The 20,039-nt window shown below is 33.5% G+C and overlaps 1 protein-coding gene across 5 annotated transcripts in view; it reads left to right on the forward strand.

The window, feature by feature from the left end:
- Tmtc2 (transmembrane O-mannosyltransferase targeting cadherins 2) overlaps nucleotides 1-20,039 on the forward strand; it is a 384,756-nt gene that overhangs the window by 248,691 nt on the left and 116,026 nt on the right. For all 5 annotated transcript variants that reach the window (XM_010610162.1, XM_010610177.2, XM_033763823.1 and 2 more), the window contains 2 exons: nucleotides 657-735; nucleotides 19,296-19,417. In XM_010610162.1, coding sequence (XP_010608464.1) covers nucleotides 657-735; nucleotides 19,296-19,417 — 201 coding nt within the window. The remainder of the gene's footprint in view (nucleotides 1-656; nucleotides 736-19,295; nucleotides 19,418-20,039) is intronic.

Below are 20,039 nucleotides of genomic sequence, written 5' to 3' on the forward strand. Positions count from 1 at the left end.
CAGAAAGTGGCAAGGACGATGGGCTAAATGGGTTCAAAGCAAGAAGGGAGTATTTTTAGGGGAGGTAATGGTGACATATCTTTTATTGTAATACTTTTTTTAAAAAAATTAAATATTCATTATATATTTTGATCACTCTATGTATGGCCCCTCTGTTTCCTTCAAAATTTCCCCTGTCCACGCATCCCATAGTCTTATACAGTGCACTAACACTACAATATAGGATGAAGATGAAATAATTGCATTTAACAATATTAGTCTCAGTAACTGGAACTTTTATTTAGAGGTTTGCTTAAATTAACATGTCTATGGAATTTGGATGACTATTGAGTAACTTTCAAGTATGACTTTTTATAGCTTTTCTTCTTGGCTGACCTTTGTAAAACTAGAAAATTCATATTAAAAGAGCTTTGGTAAAACTCGACCTATTGTTAAACTAAAATTATATATGGAATTCTTCACTGGTCTGAGAATTTTTACTTTTGGAATGAAAGTAGCATAAAATCAAAGGACAGCTCAATTATTTCCCTCTAGTGAATCATTTAGAAACAGCAATGGATAGTTATAACTTGGAGGAATGTTATTATCTTATTTTCTGTGAATATGCCTGTATGTTAATGATGATTTATCTTTTTTGGTTTTGTTTCTTAAATTAGGAAGCCCTGACTGTATACAAAGAAGCAATTCAGAAAATGCCCAGACAGTTTGCCCCACAGAGCTTGTACAACATGATGGGTAAGTAAAACATTACTATTTTAATTGATATTTCAGAACCTGTGTGTGTGTTAAATGTAAGTGTAACGAGTCCTGTTATTGGTACTTACAAAGAAACTTTGTTCAGAATAAGAGCATCACTTTCATATTCCTACAACACTGTTGTTTTCTCATGAGCAAGTAAATTCATTAATAGTGATTCCCTAGACATTAGTGAGGTCCCACAATTGTACACAAAGATCTCAAAAACCATTTGGGTCCTAAATACTAGCTAGACTCTAGAGAATGAAAGAAAGAATGTCTCACATATGTGTGTAATTTTTAAATCATCTTTAAGGATGGATATTCATTTCAGTGAATTTATCACGTTCATGTAATCTTTGATTGTGTTATTCTCTTAAGAAAAAGATTCTGAAAAGGTTTACTGCAATGATGTAGAGGTTCATGAGCCTCCAGTCATATAAAAGATGAGAAGAACTGAGTCCATTTGTGTTATTTTTCTTTGATTGGGCCTTGAATCTCACTAGATGTTTTCAGAGTAATATTTCAAAATAAAACATGGTTAAAAATAGTAAGTGTGCTACAATTACCCATTTTTTTTTCTGTGGTGAATAATTAGCTTCTCTTATCAGTCATAAAATATGTAAATCTGGGGCATGGATTTTTCTAGGTATGAAAGGTCAAGAACTTAAAATTCTGACAAAACACCTATCCTCTGTTAATGATTACTCACTGCCTTGTAGGAAATTGATATCACAACTGTGTCATGGTGGCCAAAACTGAAAAAAAAAAAAAACTATTGAGCATGATGCTTTTGCAAAAGGGCCTCTTAAATAGAAGATGCTTTTTGATGAGTTATCATGATTGTTTCCTGATAATGGAGACAAGGGGTTACATTTGTCCTCCAACCAGATACACTGTTTTTCAAAATGCAAATTGCAAACTCAGATATTCCTTTTTTATTAAAGCTAATTGTGTTTTTTTGGTGCTGGCGATGGAACTCAGGACCTTGCACTTGTGAGGCAAGCAGCGGAATCACTGAGCTAAATCCCCGGCCCTAGTTGTATTTTTCTTTAATGTTTCTAGTTCTTATGCATACATAATAAATGAGATTATACTATGTGATGATCTCCAGGATTATATTAGTGCTTCTAAATCCTATGGTTTGAGAAATACCATAGTATATGTATTGCTTTTGCACATCCAAAAAAGTGCTATCCCCTCCCAACCTAGAAAACATGTATCTGCCTACGAGAACACTTAACTGTTTTTTTCCTAAATGACCAAAAATTTAGAAATGGATCAGAGATAGAATGGGACACAATTTCTTCTTCTTTTTTTTTTTTTTTTTTTAGGCGAGGGGGGGCAATTACAATTTGGAAATCCATTTGATCTTTCCAGTCCCAATTTGCCTATTTAACAAGTGAGTGATTTAATGCTCACATTAAAGAGGAAACTAGAATTTTTTTGTTCATTTTTGTACTCAACTTTCATGGATTAAAACAGTGCCTTTTATTATCTAGCATTTTACCATCCAGCTGTCTAACCGAATAAAATATACATGTGCATCAAGCATATACCTTTAATGAGTATATCTGTCAATTGAATTAACTTTTCTCTTTTAATGCTGGATATTTTTCACATTAAAGAATAAGTACTAGAGACTTCTTTCTTTACCTTTGCCTGAGGAGGCACAGTGGTTTCATTTTATGATGTTATTCCTAACACTAGTGCTTGGGACCTCATTCCTGTTTTCCTGAATTATCAAATAAAACATTTCTCTGTATTAGGATTAGAGGTCCTTGGCAACAGACTGCATGTGGTATTTTTATTGTTGATGGGAAGGGGTGGTGTACACTCTAATTAGTGATTCAGATAATTCATTTGTTCTGTTATTTTATGTAAATAAATTAGATTGAAAATTCAGGTAGCACCTTGGGATCTGTCCTTCCGTGGTTACACAAATGCTAAGCACACAGAAGCAGCAAAGGATAAGGGTGTCCCTGGGGGTTATTGCTTATTTCTTTATCTTATTTTCCATTATAGAAGGATATGGTAGCTTCGTTCATACTAAAAAGCACTGTAACAGTTTCCTACTGGAGGGTCCTAATATAATTTAAAATTCCAGATTTCTCCTATAATTGTGGTAGTTTCCTTCTATTTAATTTTATGTGAAGATTTGTCAGCTGTGATTGGGTTTTATAGTTTCAGTTGCTGAAGAAACTATAATTTTCTCAGAGAGTGAGTTCACCTTCTAATCTAATGGGTTAAATCCCCTGAGTGTTTGCTTTAACTCCTAATACATTTTGATTAGCCTCCATTTGACAAGAAAAAATGGCCTAGGAGATAAGCTGCCCTATCAGTTCATCAGTTTCATTAGTCTGTCAGCATGTGCTGATTATCCTATCAAGTTTATCAACAGCCTGGAATGTGTTTTCTAATTCACACATTTACATATTATTAGTGCCCTTTAGGGATCAGTGATGGATTATAATGTCTGGCTAGCATTAGCCTTCAAGTATTCATTTTTCTCATGTCTCCCTCATTTACCCCTTCAGGCCCACTATTCCTAAGCATATCCCCACCGCCATTCTATTTTCTTTGCTTTAATGGTTAGAGATAAAGGAATAATATGAAAATATATAATTATATTTGAATGTTATTATTAGTGTCATACCTAAATTTGCTGAATTTGCTTTTTAAAAAACTTCAACCCTTTGCATTTTCCCTATGAAAATTTTATGAATTTACATGAGTGCATGCTATATTCCAGTTCACTTGACCACCAACAGAGCATATTTTTCCTATTTATATAAATAGAAACGAAGTTCGATTAATCTATTTCACCACTTAAACTTTCCATATTTTGTTTAAAGATTGTTGTTAGTTTTATTGTGGTTGCTCAAAAGTAACAGAACAAGAAACTTAAAAGTATATCCTTATTATTCTCTTTAATTCGGTATGACTAAAAGAGTAAAAATAATTGAATATCTTCCCTTCTGGAATTAGGTGAACTGCAAACATAAACATAACATAAATCAGGTAGATAAATATTATTTTATAAATAAATATCAGACTTCCACTGAAATCCTAGTAATTAATAAGGAATGAGAAGACATGAAATATTAAAAGACCAAGTCACGGGGTAAGCTGACTTTAATTCTGTTCGGCTTAGTTTCCTCTTGAGATAACAATTTTGGATTAACTCGGTCTGTCGTTATTTCTGAAGTCATATAGCACAGAACATGTTTGACATGTTCTAGCTTTTCATGTTCCTGGGCAAACTACTTACTGAACGCCTCAGGCTCCAGTTTCCTGCCTGTAACATATCTGTAATAGCATCAGGTTGGAAATTGATTAAAAATGAAAATACTGAAGGTAAAACATCCTGGCTCCATGTTTTATAACGTGACCTTCCGTTACAATAGTCATCACTCTCTGGGGCTTTATGCTCCAAGGTAGATGACGGTATTATTACCCCTCTGTTCTTTTGTGTATAGCAGTGTAAATAAGGTTACTTTTGTAAGGTGATGGACCGCTTTGCAGTCTCAGTAGGGATTCTGTTTAGATCCATCTTGTCTGGAGCTGTTGTCCGCTCTTCCCAGGATCATCTCCCTATTCCTCTCAGCCGTCACTGTCAGAATCTTTCTTCTATCATTAATTAGCCAAAAGTGAAACATCATCTTCAGCTTAATCTAATTTCATTAATGGAGTGTTTACTCTAAGTTAAAATTGTCACGTTTAGGATATTTTCCTCTCCTTTTGCTGTCGTGATATATTTTTCCTCTAGTGTTAGTCAAAGTTATTTTTATTGTGATAACCATTATAACTGTTTATTGGATTTTGGTTTCTTCTCTTTTCCTCTCAAACTTTAGGTGTATTTTAGAATCATGGAATATTAGAAATAGTAGGTTCATACCTTAAAATTTCCATAGTCTGTTTTCCAAGATAATAAGTTAATACCCCCAAAATTGAGTTTTATCTGTTCAGGATGCAATTTGCTGACTTTAATTCACTTATTTTTTCTATTCAGACTTTCTGTGTTACAGAAACTTCATGGTCTATAGTGTAACAAAATAGCTTCTCTTTACAAATTTAATAGCGAAATATAAAATAAAAAGTCCTAGAGTTTAACTATTTAAAAATTCACAACTGCAGTTTTATCACAAATGTATTAAATGTGATGTATAGTAGAATTTTCAATGCAGGATAATTTTTGAAAAGCTTTGATTTTTTTTTCTGTATAATTATTTATTGCCCTTATTATCATTACTTCAATATTACTTTTGTATAATTGTAAAGAACTGTAGGAAACTACGTAGGCTGTGACTTCCAATTACTTTCATCATTTTTGAGCTCTTCCAATCCCAAAGGTCAGTTTAAGCCTATTTACTATTTAAAATAAAATTACTCAGCTTTTTTATTACAAAGTAATTGCTGGGTTTAATTATACGAGTGAATTAGGCCATTTCATCTTGGTCATATATCTTGAGAACAAAGCAGAATTATCCATTGCATGGAGTAAGAGAAAACAAAGTTGTTGTCTTGTCTTTGCAGTCTGTAATCATGTTTTGGGTACAAAAAATTTGTTTTTTAAACTCTCAAATGCTGAGTGCAAGGGTAGAGAGGGTAGGTAGTGCCATGAAATGTAAATAGTGTGGTTCCTGCTCTCATAGAACTTCTTCGGAAATTTCACAGTTAATCCAAAGTTCTTTAGTTCTCTCCTTAATAAGGAAAATAAAAATAAAATAGAAAACTAACTTTCTCTAACTATGAGAATATTCTGTCTGTAATTGTATAGCCTGTACCATGTTGACTGAACTAAACAAAATAAGAGCAACATATCAACATATATATATATATGTATCTCTCATAGAACTTCTTCGGAAATTTCACAGTTAATCCAAAGTTCTTTAGTTCTCTCCTTAATAAGGAAAATAAAAATAAAATAGAAAACTAACTTTCTCTAACTATGAGAATATTCTGTCTGTAATTGTATAGCCTGTACCATGTTGACTGAACTAAACAAAATAAGAGCAACATATCAACATATATATATATATGTATATATAATATAATTTTTAATATGATACTTCTGCCACAATTGGCATATAGTTTCATAGTTTTCTGTTCTCAAAAAAAAGCACATCTTTATAATGTGGAATATGCATTTAACTTAGAAGGCAAATTATTACCTTCTTTTTTCCAGAGGAACTATATAATAATGAGCTGTTGCTTTTTATTACCTTATTTACCATTATTTTCATCATAATGTTTTAATTCTTTTCTGATAATGCGTAGTTTTTTGTTTATTTACATCCTTGTTAATTTTAAAATCTTAGTTCAATATAGCAGAATACATTTTCTTTTATTAGCTGTTAGCTAACAAATCTTTTACTTACATAATTTTGACATTGAAAAGAATTTTTTCCCCTCATACTTACAAATAAGGTAGTAATCTTTTGATTTAATTTTCAGCTTTTTAAAGTAGCTCATTAGTTATGAGAGGTTTTTTTCAACTATCCACAACAAATGATAAAAAAAACAAACAGGAGGAAGATCATTATTAGAGCAGTGTTTGATTTAAAAAGCTGTACAAATTTTAGAATTCTGTTTTTCAGAAGGAAATTCATGGAATGAAGTGTTGTAAATGGCTACTCATGGTCTTTAGGTACTTTACTATCATTTATATTTAAAAAAAACTGCAAAAGATTAGTGCTGAATGCAGCATCTGAAGACAAAATGCAAAAATTCTCCTTTAAAAATCGACCATAACTCTATTTAAAGTAGTGCATGCTATACTGAGTTCAGTGGGTAGAATGGATCTAAAAGATGTCCATTTCTCTTTCAGTCTTCTGTATAGTGTGTGTCTTAGCTGCGTCATTTACTTTTATTGCATTATTCCGTCTGTGTGTGCATGTGTGTACGTGTGTGTGTTACTTTACCTTGTTGCAAAATATATTTAGAATAAGGACACTCAGAATAATTTTTATATGATAGTGTACATGTTTAATGGTTTCTTTTCTGAATAGTTAAGTGGTTTGCTTAAGGCATTCAGCATATGTTGACTGTGAAAGAGATGATTTTTAACTGTGCAACAATCTGAACTTCATATCTTTAAAAGTGTAGGAAGCATTAACACTCCAGGAGTGTTAAGCTTTTTGTACTGCCGCTTTGAGTTCTGGTGATTTTCCTATGATTACTTCCATTGGCACTCTTGAAAAATCAGTGAGTCAGTCCTATAGTTATAAGCATGGCCATATAATTGGATTAGCCACTAATCTATGTAACTCCCTAATGGATATTAAATTCTAATTTTTAAAATAAATCCACTCAGCTCACTCTCATTTTTCCAAAATCAGAAAAGACAAGACCAGGAGATGAGTGCCAGGTCTGTGTAATTCACCAGTATAGAATGAAAAAAGGTAGATTTGAGAGATTTTTTAGTTTACTTCATAAATAGCCCACAAGACAGAAAATTCTTAAAATTTTGTTTGTGTACCCAAAAAATGAATGTATTATTTATGGACATAAACAGTAAAATTTTCTCCTAAAGGTTCATTTTTCATTATGAAGCTATAGTGCTTTATTTTCTTTTACCCATTCATGCTTGATGAAAATTCTCCATTATATACTATGGTTCCAGACTTTAATTTGCTAGGCTTTAGACTATACACTACAAAGGGCAGCATGCAGTTCAGCTGCATTAAATAGGTAATATATTTTGTTTAAAGTTTCAATTAAACCCAGGGCCAGAAGAAATATGGTCCCATTGGGGAGTTCGAACACTTGAATGCCAATAGTAGAGTTGCTTAAGGATCATGCTTAGGTCTCTGTGTCACTTGCTTTCCTGGAAATATGATATGAGACAGTTGATTATATTTCACTGCTCTTAAAACCACACAAACCCACCTGTTATATTAATTCATATTTTTGTCAATTTCATGGTAAAATTGAGGCTTAATATCTGAATTTTTAAATTCAATTATATGTAAATGAATATCCTCAAATTAATACCTAATTATGTCTTTCTTATTCTCTTATTCACAAATAGTTTCAATGTGTTCTACTAGAAAAATGTGTTTTCTGAGGCTGTTGTAGAAATAAATGAGAAAAAGATATATATTTTCATCTTCTTTTGGGCAGTTGCCACAGAATGAATCTTTTACTCAGTAGTAAATACAAGCTGGACTGTATTTAGAAAATGGAAGTAATGTTGTGTATACTTGAGAAATTCATTAACTGGATTTCAAAATCTGGCATTCTAAAAGATGTCAACTTTGATGCCACTTAAGTGGACAGTCATGTGGCAAAAGAAAGTTTTGTGTGAAGGATACAATCTTGAAAATTAATGTCAAGGAAATTAAAAGTTGTGTATTGCACATTTTAGAATAGGCAGCTGTAGGGGCAGAAAAATAATACCTTTTTTCACCCATCTTAATTGTCACATCTGGCAAGCCTATAAGAGAAATAGAATATTAAGGGGAAAGTATACCAGATTTATTTTATCAGTTTTCTGTGAGTAGGAGCCTTCAGAAATGAAGATTGAATGTCCCAGCCAAAAGTATTCTTTTGCTTAGGTTTGAGGAAGAATGGAACAGTGCAGAAACGTGACTCTGCAAAAGATTATGATCCAGTGGTAACGCTGAGGGGAAACCTGTAAGGACTGTCTGTTTAGATTCTTCTAGGCCTTTCTTTGTTGTATTCTTGCCCTGCACTCCTGGACATGAGCCTGGATCCCGCTGGAGTTGAGGATCTTTAAGGAAGAAGGAAGAAAGGGGGAATTGTTCTGATCTTTTCTTTTCTTCTCTCCCTCCCCCTCTGTCTCTCTGTCTCTCTGGTGCACTCTCTCTTTCTTTTTTCTTTTCTTTTTTTTTTTTTTTTTTTTTTACCCAGGCTGGTCTCGAACTCACAGTGATCTTCCTGCCTCAGCCGCCCAAGTGCTGGTATTACAGGCATGCATTACCACACCCGGCTCACCCTTCCTTCCTTCCTTCCTTCCTTCCTTCCTTCCTTCCTTTCTATGAGAGAGCGAGAGAGAGAGACAGACAGAGACAGAGGGACACAGAGAGGCAGGCCCTTCCCACTGAGCTACATTCTAGCCCTTAGAAAATTTTGTTTTCCAAATTTTGAGATAGGGTCTTTACCAAGCTACTAAATTACCCACGTTGGGCTTCAATTTATGATCCTCCTACCTCAGCCTTCTGGAGTGCTGCCTTTACAGGCATAGGTTTGACATTGACTTTCCTAGGTCTTGGCTTACTTGCTTCTGGAGCTAAGAGTTCTATTTTGATACCCACCTTAGGGAATCGGAATTTGAGTTTCTGTGACTGGTTTGGGTGGAGAGAAAACTGGAGGTTAGAAAGACCTGGCTTCTAGAGTTCCTCCTGTTTCCTTCCATTCAAGCACTCAGCATGCCAGAAAACTTTCCTTTGGGGGTGTTATGTTTGGAGCTTCAAACAAATCACAGAAATTTAGTGTAAATTTAAAGACATTACTAATTCTGTGTTTTGCTGTGTGTGGTGTATTTATGTCTGCTTTTCCTAATAAGTAAAAAAAAAATTGTTTTCTGCATAAAAATCTCAATTTAGCTTTTTTAGTGAGCTGTTAAGTTTTAATTTTATCTACACTGATAGAAACCATTGCCTTATTCAGAATGAATGAATAATGAAAATGGAGCATGAAGTGTTTTGTTCCAGAATGCTAATTGTTTTTGCCAACACGTTAATTGTACAAAAGGAGTTTTATGGGTTGCTTGTATATATTTTTATGTAGAATCTCATCTTCAAATATTCATTAAAAATATAATAAATTTTATAATTTGCCTTAGTAACATTAATATAGCAATTTATAGCATACATCAATTATTCATTGCTTATTTTAGAAACATATTACTTGCTTCAATAACACACATTAAATACAGTCTGTAAAAGATTTATATAAAGCTGAAAAACTTCCCCTTATACTCTTCTGGCCATAGGAAAATCCCTTCTCATCCTATTGCAACTATTTAACCCTATTCTTGTGACTACTACTGTGTTTATTAATTCTTTCCAGGTTAGCATAATATTTACCCATTGTTTTCTCTCCTTTGGCATAAATCTTGTTTCTTTTTTAAAACAAAACAAACTTGTTTTTAGTGTTCTCTTGAGTATTTCAATAATGTTAAGCTATTTTGTTTACTCCACTGACATTCTCTCCCTCTCTCTTTTTTTTTTTTTTTTTTTTTTTTTTTTTTTGGTACCGGGGATTGAACTTGGGTCCTTGTACTTGCACAGCAGGCCACCGAACCACTGAGCTAAATCCCCAGCCCTCCATTGACATTCTCAAGAGGACAGTATTATATTTTGGGGAGATAGATTCTCACCTTCCCCAAGAGGTACAGGACACACACACACACACACACACACACACACACGTCACTTTCTCCCTACTTTTCATATATTCTAAACACTTAAAAGGATTGCTTCCAACACTTGTGAACTGATTGCTTTAGGGATTTATTGTCTTGAAGATGTAAAGGAAATTGATCAGCCTGGAGAATTTCAGGATCACCAATTACAAGTAGAGAAATATTGACACAGGCTTCTGGCCTCTTTCCTAGTTACATTTTGATGGCACATCAGATGTTTCCTGTATATAACTGCACACTAGGAATTAGGAACTCCACTTTCATTCAGCTTTAACCTACTTTTGATGATTTCTGTTTTTAATTTTATGAAACACACACACACACACACACACACACACACAGTCTTCCTTTCTTTGGGTCAAAACTTGTTTTCCAATTTCAAGAGTTTCTCCTTAATTATAATGCTATAGATTTTGCTTCCATGTTAAACATTTTGCATACCCTTCTCAATTTAAAACTTGTAAATATTTCATTTTACTTCCAGTCCCTCCATTCTAGTAGAAATTGTACTTGTTAGTTTGTCTTCAGGTAGTAACTTCTACAATAATGTGGATTTTTTTTTGTCTTTTTTTTAAAAAATCCTATCTAGGGCCGGGGATTTAGCTCATCGGTTCAGTGGCCTGTCTTGCAAGTGCAAGGACCTGAGTTCAATCCCCAGTACCAAAAAAAAAAAAAAAAAAAAAATCCTATCTAGTAGTCTTCGAAGATATCTAATCAGAACCAATGTATCTAGAGCAACTGGACTATATCATTTTATAAGAATAAGATGAGGGAAGTCCAGGAGTAGTGGTACAAGCCTGTAATCCCAGCACTTGGGAGGCCAAGGCAGAAGGATCACCATAAATTTGAGGACAGCCTGAACTACATAGTGAGACTCTTGTTTCAAAAAAAAGATGAGGGAAAGATTTGAAGTCAAAACTATTCACAAAATCTGACAGAAAAGAATTACAGCAAGTCTGTGGCATAAATATTAAAAACAAAAGTCAGACTCCCTGATGTTACTATGTCAATGTTAACACTGAAATAAGAAGTGAGAATTAAAATCACAGCAAGTTAAATTCTTGATATAATTTGGCCTGAAGTTATATGATTCTATTTGACTAGAGAGGCTAGAAAAGGGGTTTACTTGGAGATCACTATTCAGTGATGTACTTAGTAAAAATGTACCATCTAAATAGAAGTGGTGCCTAATATGATTAGTTTTTTATCTGATATTTATCATGGATTGTTTGGATCCAGAGACTTCTGGGCTTAAGTTAGAAGACAGATGAAAAGGTGAAAGATTGCAAATCTGATTCCAAGCATGTCATACCCCTGTTTGGGATCAAAAGGATTATAATTGCTGGAGGAAATACTACAGATATGTAGAAAGTATATGGGCATTTTAATAAATAAAAAATTCAATATAAGGTAATAGTTAAGTTTGATTATTAATTTCATTGGTTTGAGAAACCCTCACATTAGTAAGGCACACTAATGCCTTACTACTACTGCCTTCCCAGTGCTGGTATTACAGGTGTGCACTACCGTGCCTGGCTCTGAACTGTTAATCTTGAATGGGGAGACTCAGTTTTGTAAATGTTCCCATTTTATTAAAGTGATTCATATATTGTAATGCAGTATCAGTAAGCATTCCAAAAAGAACTTTATCAAAAATTTAATGTCCATCTTGTAAAATTAATGGGAAAATAAAGCCAAGAAGCCTCAAAGAATAGTGGATGAGACTTTACTCTATTTGAGATTAACATATTAGAAGAAACTAGCATGAGGAGAACAATATTTTACTGGCATAAGAATAGGTAGCCAGACCAATAAGACAAAGTGGTGACCTTAGAAGCAAGGTTGAGTTAAAAATTTAGGAGGAAAGGAAATTCTTTAAAAAATTGATCTAGGGTAATTAAATGTTTATATAAAAATAAAATTTAAAACTTGCCTCATACCATATATTAAAATGCATTTCATAATGAAAGAATTAGAAAAGAATACAAATCTCTGTGAGACTTAATAGTAGAATATTTTGAAGTATAAAGAACAGTCCATGAATTGTGCTCTTTATTCTAAAGTTATAACAGTGTGTTGAAGAAAAATATAATTACAAAAGAAGATATAATTGCTAAAGTAGGGGAAGTAGGTACATGATAACTCACAGGACAGGATAAATTGAATAAACAATAAAAATATAGTAAGTCCCTGACTTTGAGCATTCAGGTTGTGTACTTTCACAGAATCAAATGGATCTCGCATTATGAACACTCCTAGATGGGAACAAATTGGGAAAGTAGCTCACATGTCTGCCGGACACAGTCACAGTTGCGCTGCTGTGTGCTTACTGTACAGTGTGATAGTGGGCAGCAGTACAGTGCTCAGCCAGAGGACGTCCAGAAGCAAGAGGAACAGCAGTGGTGATGTGGGGGGATTTGCTCCCCACAGCGGTGTACATTGTAGATTTATGTCAAAGGTGTATGTAAGATTCGCTTCGTCTGGCTTACAAATGAGTCCAACTTATGAGTGTTCTCCCAGAATGGAACTCATACTGATCTTGAATGAGAAAAAATTTTGGAGAGTTTTATTTAAAATGACAAAGCATTAAAAGGAACTTAAAAATAGCAAAATATTTGTATTATATTACTGATTTTTAATGCCTGGAAAATATCAAAATATTGTCACCAGCTACCTATGGATGGTATAATTCAACTTTATAAAAATAAGACCTTTCTATAGTGAATAGATGTAATTAGCATTTTCTCATATTTGTAAATGACAAAACTGAAGCCTTATCAAGTAATTTCTGAATCAATACAGCTAATTAGTACAGGATGAAAATGCAAAACCAGGCTCTCAGAGCTGGTGCTACAGCATTTGATGACCTGGATTTGGTCCCCAGCAATGCACCAAACAAATAAGACAAACTATCTAAATATTATGTTGGTATATGAGTGTTGGCAGACCTATGGCATGTGCCCCGAGGCAGCTCTTTGTTATCATTAAAAGCTCTAAGATTCACCATCACTGGTGTATAATTAATCATTTTGTACTTACTACATCATGATTATAAATAATTTCAACTGGTAAAAACAGCAAACCGGGTTAATCAATTAAAATATAATTTGAATTATGTGGAAAAACTAGTTCCTAAGAAATAAGTTATAACAACTTTGAATATTGCTAAAAGTGTTCACTAAAAGATAAAAGGCAGCACATTAGAAAAATTCTATATGAAATCTCTGAAAGGAAGCATTTTTTAAAGATGTGGTGAATAGCTTAGCAACCAGCTAAGTCCTTCAACCTGAGAGTTGAGAAAGTGTAGATTGAGATAGAATGCCTGGGTCCTGTAGGCAGTTCACTCTAAAGTTACCAGGATTGGCAGTGAGGTGCTTTCACTGTCTTAAAAGCAGGAAGCTTGCTAGACATCAAATAAGGAAGGGCATGTTATAAAAGCCCTGTTCCTTTTCATTTTTAAGTCCATGTTAGTAATACAATATGATGTGAATTAATTTTTGGAAATTTACACATACCTTTAATTTATTGTCTATCCCTTTAGCCACCCCCAATCTTTTTCTTCTATGATCTTGCTAATCCCCATATCTCTTTCCAAAAGTCTTTCTCCTGGTTTCTGATTATTTGATGATCGCCATTCTGATTGGGATGAGATGAAATCTCCGAAGAGTTTTGACATGTATGTCTGTAATGTAGAGCCTCCATTTTTTTAAAGATCACTTAGCTGTGTTTTACAAGAATGAGTTTTCTTCCTGGTGTGATTGGAAGTTTTTAGTAAACTTCTGGAACTTTTTAATCCCTTAGTCTATCGCTGATATGTGCACTTTGGTGTTGCCCTTGTCCGTCAGGCACATACCAATGTATTGCTCTTGTGGTTTTGTTTACAACCATTTACCATCGGCATTACTATTTACTTAATATATTTTTCATTGGAACTGGAATATCTATAAAATTATATTTTCTAGTATGGATTCAATCAAATAAATATTGAATTTAAAAGTAATTTAAGAATTTTGAAGTTTGCACTTAAAATCAATTTTGAGAAACACTGTTAGATCTATTTATCTGTCACTCGATTGTCAGGTTCATGAAGGCAATAGTGAACGATAGGTGATTATTATTTTTTGTCTACTATAATATGTATTATTCATGTTGACTAACCCCAATTTATAGGCAAGGTATTAAGCATTTTTTAAAAAGGCATGCAGCAATAACATAGGAGGTGAGATAAAGATAATCCCCTTTGATAAGTGTGATAATGAGTGTTTTTTTAATTGAAAATCTATACCGAGTCTTAATAATATGTCCCACTACATGCTCTAATCTTTATCTGCAAGCAGAAACTGTCCAGGAACTCGAAACAGAATAAGTGAGCTCTAGACTGTTAAATCATCAATAACCCAATATTTTTTCCTTGACTAGTTAGCCTTTGCCTGGGTTTTTTAGACCTGGGGCTTTTTAGGGAGGAAGAGAGACATTATTTGTTTTACATCTGAAACTGGTTTATATCTGCCTGTAGCCAGCCTAGAGACATCCAAATCCCTTTTGTCTGTGAGTGGATTGGAAATAAATCTGGGTGATGAACCCGATAGCTACATCATCGCACTGCACATCTTCTCGTTTTTATGAAAGTGCCTCTATTATGTCATTTTTTGCAAGATGAGAAGGAAAAATGGTCATCATTGCTTCTTTCCTCCTGGGTACTATAAACATTTTTTATTAAGGTAAGAAAAATTACAGTATCAGAGAAGAGAACCATCCCCCCACTATTGCTGACCAAGTATCTTTACTTCCTTATTGAATTTATTGAACTTCCTTTTCCTGTGGCCATTGCCTTTATGGAATCTTTAGATAATACTAATATTTCAGTCAAGAGTAAACCCACTGGTAACACTTTCTGCAGGTATTTTATCCCCTTTGTGATTATTTTGGATAGAATTTGTGTAGAATTCTATAGTACAGAGAGCCAGGAAAACTCTAATAAGAATCCTCAATTTGTCATTCACTTGATTTTTTACCTTTAGCAGGTTGGTTAAACTCAATGAGCCACAGTCACCTCATTTGTAACATGTGGTGATGTGAGTAATAGTATCAGGATAATGTAAAGATAATATATTGAAGATGCTAGTAGATAATAAATAATAAACTATGTAGCAGACACCTAGTGCAGTTAAAAAATCATGCTTTGGGGCTACTCAGTCCTTTTAGGAGAGGATTATTAATTGTACAAGTCACTTCTCACTGTTCGGCCTTCTTCCCCTCCATAAAATGGGTAAATATTAATCCTTATTGTGGATGAGGAATATGCAGCTCCTACCTGCCAGTGTCAGTGATGCAACGTTTCCATCTTGCTTGTATATTGGTTAAGTTTTCAGTAATTGCCTTTTTTACATACCCAATTTATCTAAGATTATTTTCTTGCGCTCCAGGTTTTTCATCTGGATTTTATTACCCCTTTTATAGACTTTTTGTTTTAACAATAACCATAAGATCAAAGTGCACCTTACATCCCACGTGTTTTCCTCTTAAGAATCGAATAACATATGTGTAAGAAGCATTTTTAAAGGTCAGCCATAAATTATTGTTGCTCTTCTTTATTCCTTTAATTCAGTAGGTAAGTCCAAGGCAAAGTAAAAGGAACCCACTGGACAATCTATTGCAGCTAGGAAACAATTTTCTATGAGTGAGCAAGTGTAATTCTCATCTGAGCTTGGGAGATGAAAAGTCTGTGATTATGCTCTGCCAGCTGGTTAAAGCAGTATGTTGACAGCAGGTAGCCCTGGGTTTAAATTGCAGCTTTACCACTTTTCAGTATTTGCAAATAATTTTTGTAATTTACCAACTCTACTTCTCATTTTTTATCTGTAAAATCCCTAATAATTGGTGAAATGTATATGTAAAACAACTGGTAGAAAGATTAAAAATAGACTTTATCTTGAACACATGCTGTGAATGTTTGACTTGAGATTGGGCAGGGCATTGTGTTAAAACTTCTGTGAGTCTGAGGGAGAAAAACTCCTGCATGCCCAAATGTATAGAATAAGACTAGTAGTAAATATAAATCAGACATCTGTCCCCTGTCACTTGCTACCCTACTTTGTAGCACATAATTTATGATTGTTGTTGACGTAATTTGTTAATATATGCTAGATGATAAAATTAAATTTTGTAAGAGCCAAGTGTGGTGACACATGCCTGTAATCCTAGCACTTGGGAGACTGAGGCAGGAGGATCACTGTGAATTTGAGACCAGCGTCGGCTACATAGTGAGTTCCAGGTCAGTCTCAACTACACAGTGAGACCCTGTCTCAAAGAGCAAAATAAATTTAAAAAAAAAAGATGCCATGGATATTGCCCAAGAAGGTTGGTTTGTATCAATTTTTGTATGTTTACCATGATTACATTATATTATTCATAGCCCTTTAATAGTTTCACATTTCACAAGCTTTACAAATAAGTTATTTATGAGTTTTTACTGAATGGCGTGGACCATCCACTAATTATTTAGCAAATTAATTTTCTTTTAAATTAGGTTTATTAAATGACCTATTTTTGACAAGGAAATAATAGCACTAGTACTTTCTAAAATGATTTTTATTTTGTTTGTTTGTTTGTTTGTTTTTGGTACTGGGAATCGAACTCGGGTCCTTGTTTTTGCAAGGCAGGCAGCGGAACCACTGAGCTAAATCCTCGGCCCCTGAAATGATTTTTAGATATTAACAACTTAAATGCAGTAAAGATTTGAATTGTAATCTGGATTTAGGGCTCTCTAATAATCTTTTTCTGTACTTTCAACCTATTATTTAAAAAATCATTTAATTATTTTATCAACAAGAAATGGAAGCTATAGTACATGTATTAGTTATATTTGCTTTCAAAATTTGACTATAAGCTCTTACAGAGCCAAAGTAGAATTTCAGATTGACTCTAAATAGGACACATTAGGCAAGATCATCTTTCCTCCAGCTTTGTTACCCATTTTATAGATAAGCATTTAGATTCAATTTATCACTAACCTTTTTAAAGCATCAATACTGTAGTATTTTGGTATCCTTTCGGTATGAAAATCATATGTAATATTAGTGTGAAGAAAAGTTTTGCTTTTTCTAAGAAAACATACATGTTAAATTTGGCAATATTTATTCGACATATCCCCCCATTTAAAAAAATCTGGCAGCTTATCAGCTTTACAATGATAGCAATTAAAAACAAGAAAATTATTACAGAATTTTGGAAGATTTAGACAAATTAGTTTGTAACTTGTCATTCTCATAACAACAAGCATACTTTTTATATTCTATTCCAGTTTTTTGTCTTTATTCCTGTGCTTTTTTTTATTTTACAAAAAAGAAACAATTTCATAATAAAATAATAAGAGCATAGAAATAATTACTACACTGTGGATTACTGTCTTCATCGTAGCCACCTAGAACAAAATACAACCATCTTTAAAATGCAAGTATGTTTTGTATTCTATAGGAAAATGTTTTTCCCAGCTATCATTTTTATAATGTTTAAGTAATATTCTTAAAACTAGTAATACATACAATATACTTGAGTGAATAACATAAATTTAAAAAAATATTACCTATTATTTGTCACCAACGTTGTTTTACTGAAATGCCAAGCAAAGGGCATTCAAAGCATCAGGAGACAAATCAGTATCATTCATCAGTTATATTTATATTGACTTTGCTAAGCTAATAAAAACAGTATGATTTAAAAAAAAAGCGAACAAGTTCTTTGAAGTAAAAAATACACCACCAGTGTGTGATACATTTAGAAAAAGCCTCTGACCCCCAAGAGGAAAGTCTTTCATGTTATAATTAGTTAAGTTGTAAAAGTCTGTCTGGAAAATAGCGCAAGTTACCAGTCTGGGTCCTGGTCTGAGAAACTGAATACTATCTACATTTGAGGCACTTATTAAACTATTAATATTCAAGTTAATATTTAACTTAAATACATTCTCATCTTAAAATAGTTTTTTTTTAATCTTTGAAAACTTTTCCATATTCCATTATAATAGATGATAATAAGCAGGCAACTGATTGTTTTGGACTTTATTTTTATTTTCTTGTTGGGTTCTTGATTTAGTAACTAAACTATATAACTTGATTGTAATGATGAATGGCTGAAAGTTCTCAGGCTAGCTTTATACCCTGTCAAAGCAGTTTGTCTGATAATTGTCATACATTCATCAGATTTTTCCAAATGAAACTAAAATTTTTCTTTTCTTTTTTTCTTTTTTTGGTGCCAGGGATTGAACTCAGGACCTTGTGCTTGTGAGACAGGCAGTGGAACTACTGAGCTAAATCCTCAGCCCTTTATTTACTTATTAACACAAAATACAAGTGATTCACGCAGAGTTATTTAATCCAAATCCATTTGTAACTCGTATGTTTAACTTTACTTGAGTTTCTAAAGTAATGAAAGAATGTGAATAAAAAGGAATAAACAATTATACAGAAGAATCAACTTATCCCTGAGAAAATAAATGGTGACAGAGGGGCTGTGCTTAAGATTTAGATGTCCCTAGGTTGAAAATCAAAGCCATACTGTTTTCCAAATGTTTAATATTTCCTATTGTACTTTACTTTTGGGACACAAGGTTTTCCATCTATAAAATGAAAATCATGATAACATTTTGGGAAATCAGAATGAGGAAATGAATGAAAGAACTCCTTGAGGTATCTGAAGTCTTATAGTATATAAACATTAGGATGAGGGCGCTGTTGCACATGCTGTGGGATAGCAGTAGCCTCGAGTTGTTTGTCATAGATTGTATTGTAATTTTATGTTTATTGCCAGGGATTTGGCTCATTGGTTCTGCCGCCTGCCTCACAAGCACAAGGGCCTGAGTTTGATCCCCGGTCCAAAAACAAAAAGCCAAACAAAATTTATGTTTATTTTAACATGTATATAATAACAGAATTTAGGGATATTTATGGATACCATGGAATGTTTTGGTGCTCATAAATATTGTGTAATATTTAAATCAGGTTAAATATACCTATCTCCTCAAACAGTAGTTATTTCTTAATCATGAAAATTTTCAAAACTTCTTGTAAAGTTTTACAGAAACATATGGAAGGAAGGAAAAACTCTTGCATTACAATCCAAATGACAGAAGAGAACTTGTAGCCTTAGTTTGAGCTCACGATTTTCTTTCCAGGTGAAGCGTATATGCGAATGAGCAAGCTCCCCGAAGCAGAGCATTGGTATATGGAGTCCCTGAGATCCAAAACGGACCACATCCCTGCTCATCTCACCTATGGCAAGTTGCTAGCTCTCACGGTGAGTACCCACCTCTCTCCTTCCCAAAGACTTAGATTTTCTCCATGCACTTTGGGATAGCAGGTGTTTGAGGCTACCAGTTGTGAGCCAATTAACTCAGGTAACTTAATGGTCGTACTGTGAGAACCCTGTGCATAAAATAAAGAAAAAAGTATTTTACTTTGCTTATGGAATTTGGCCAGGAACAAATGCATGTCATGATCCTTGATATAACGTAATGAAAAATATAAATGGAGAACCCCAAATGTGTGATTAGATAATAGTTGTCCGGATAGCAATATTTAATAAGTAGTGTGTTTCATAAGCCAGTGTTATCCACAAATCAGTTATAATTTGAACTAAGTCTGATTCTGACAAATAACCTTGGAATTCTTTCTAATTTAAATCATGCTGCAAGGTAAGTGGAATGCTACCCTGGCCACCCACTCGGTGACAAATGCTATTGGAGACCAGTTTCTTGAAAATCTTTTTACTGTGAGACACAAAAAATTGTGCCTATATTCTTTGTGACCTACAAAAATGGTGATTTTATAAAGTATTTTAAAGTGATATTAATGTCTATCTGAAATAGTAGAGTATGGCAAAAAAATTAACTTTCTGAGCTCACACATTTAATAAACAC

This window comes from Fukomys damarensis, unplaced genomic scaffold, assembly GCF_012274545.1.
Source record: "Fukomys damarensis isolate Sample0158 unplaced genomic scaffold, DMR_v1.0_HiC HiC_scaffold_15, whole genome shotgun sequence".
Classification (NCBI taxonomy): Eukaryota; Metazoa; Chordata; class Mammalia; order Rodentia; family Bathyergidae; genus Fukomys; species Fukomys damarensis.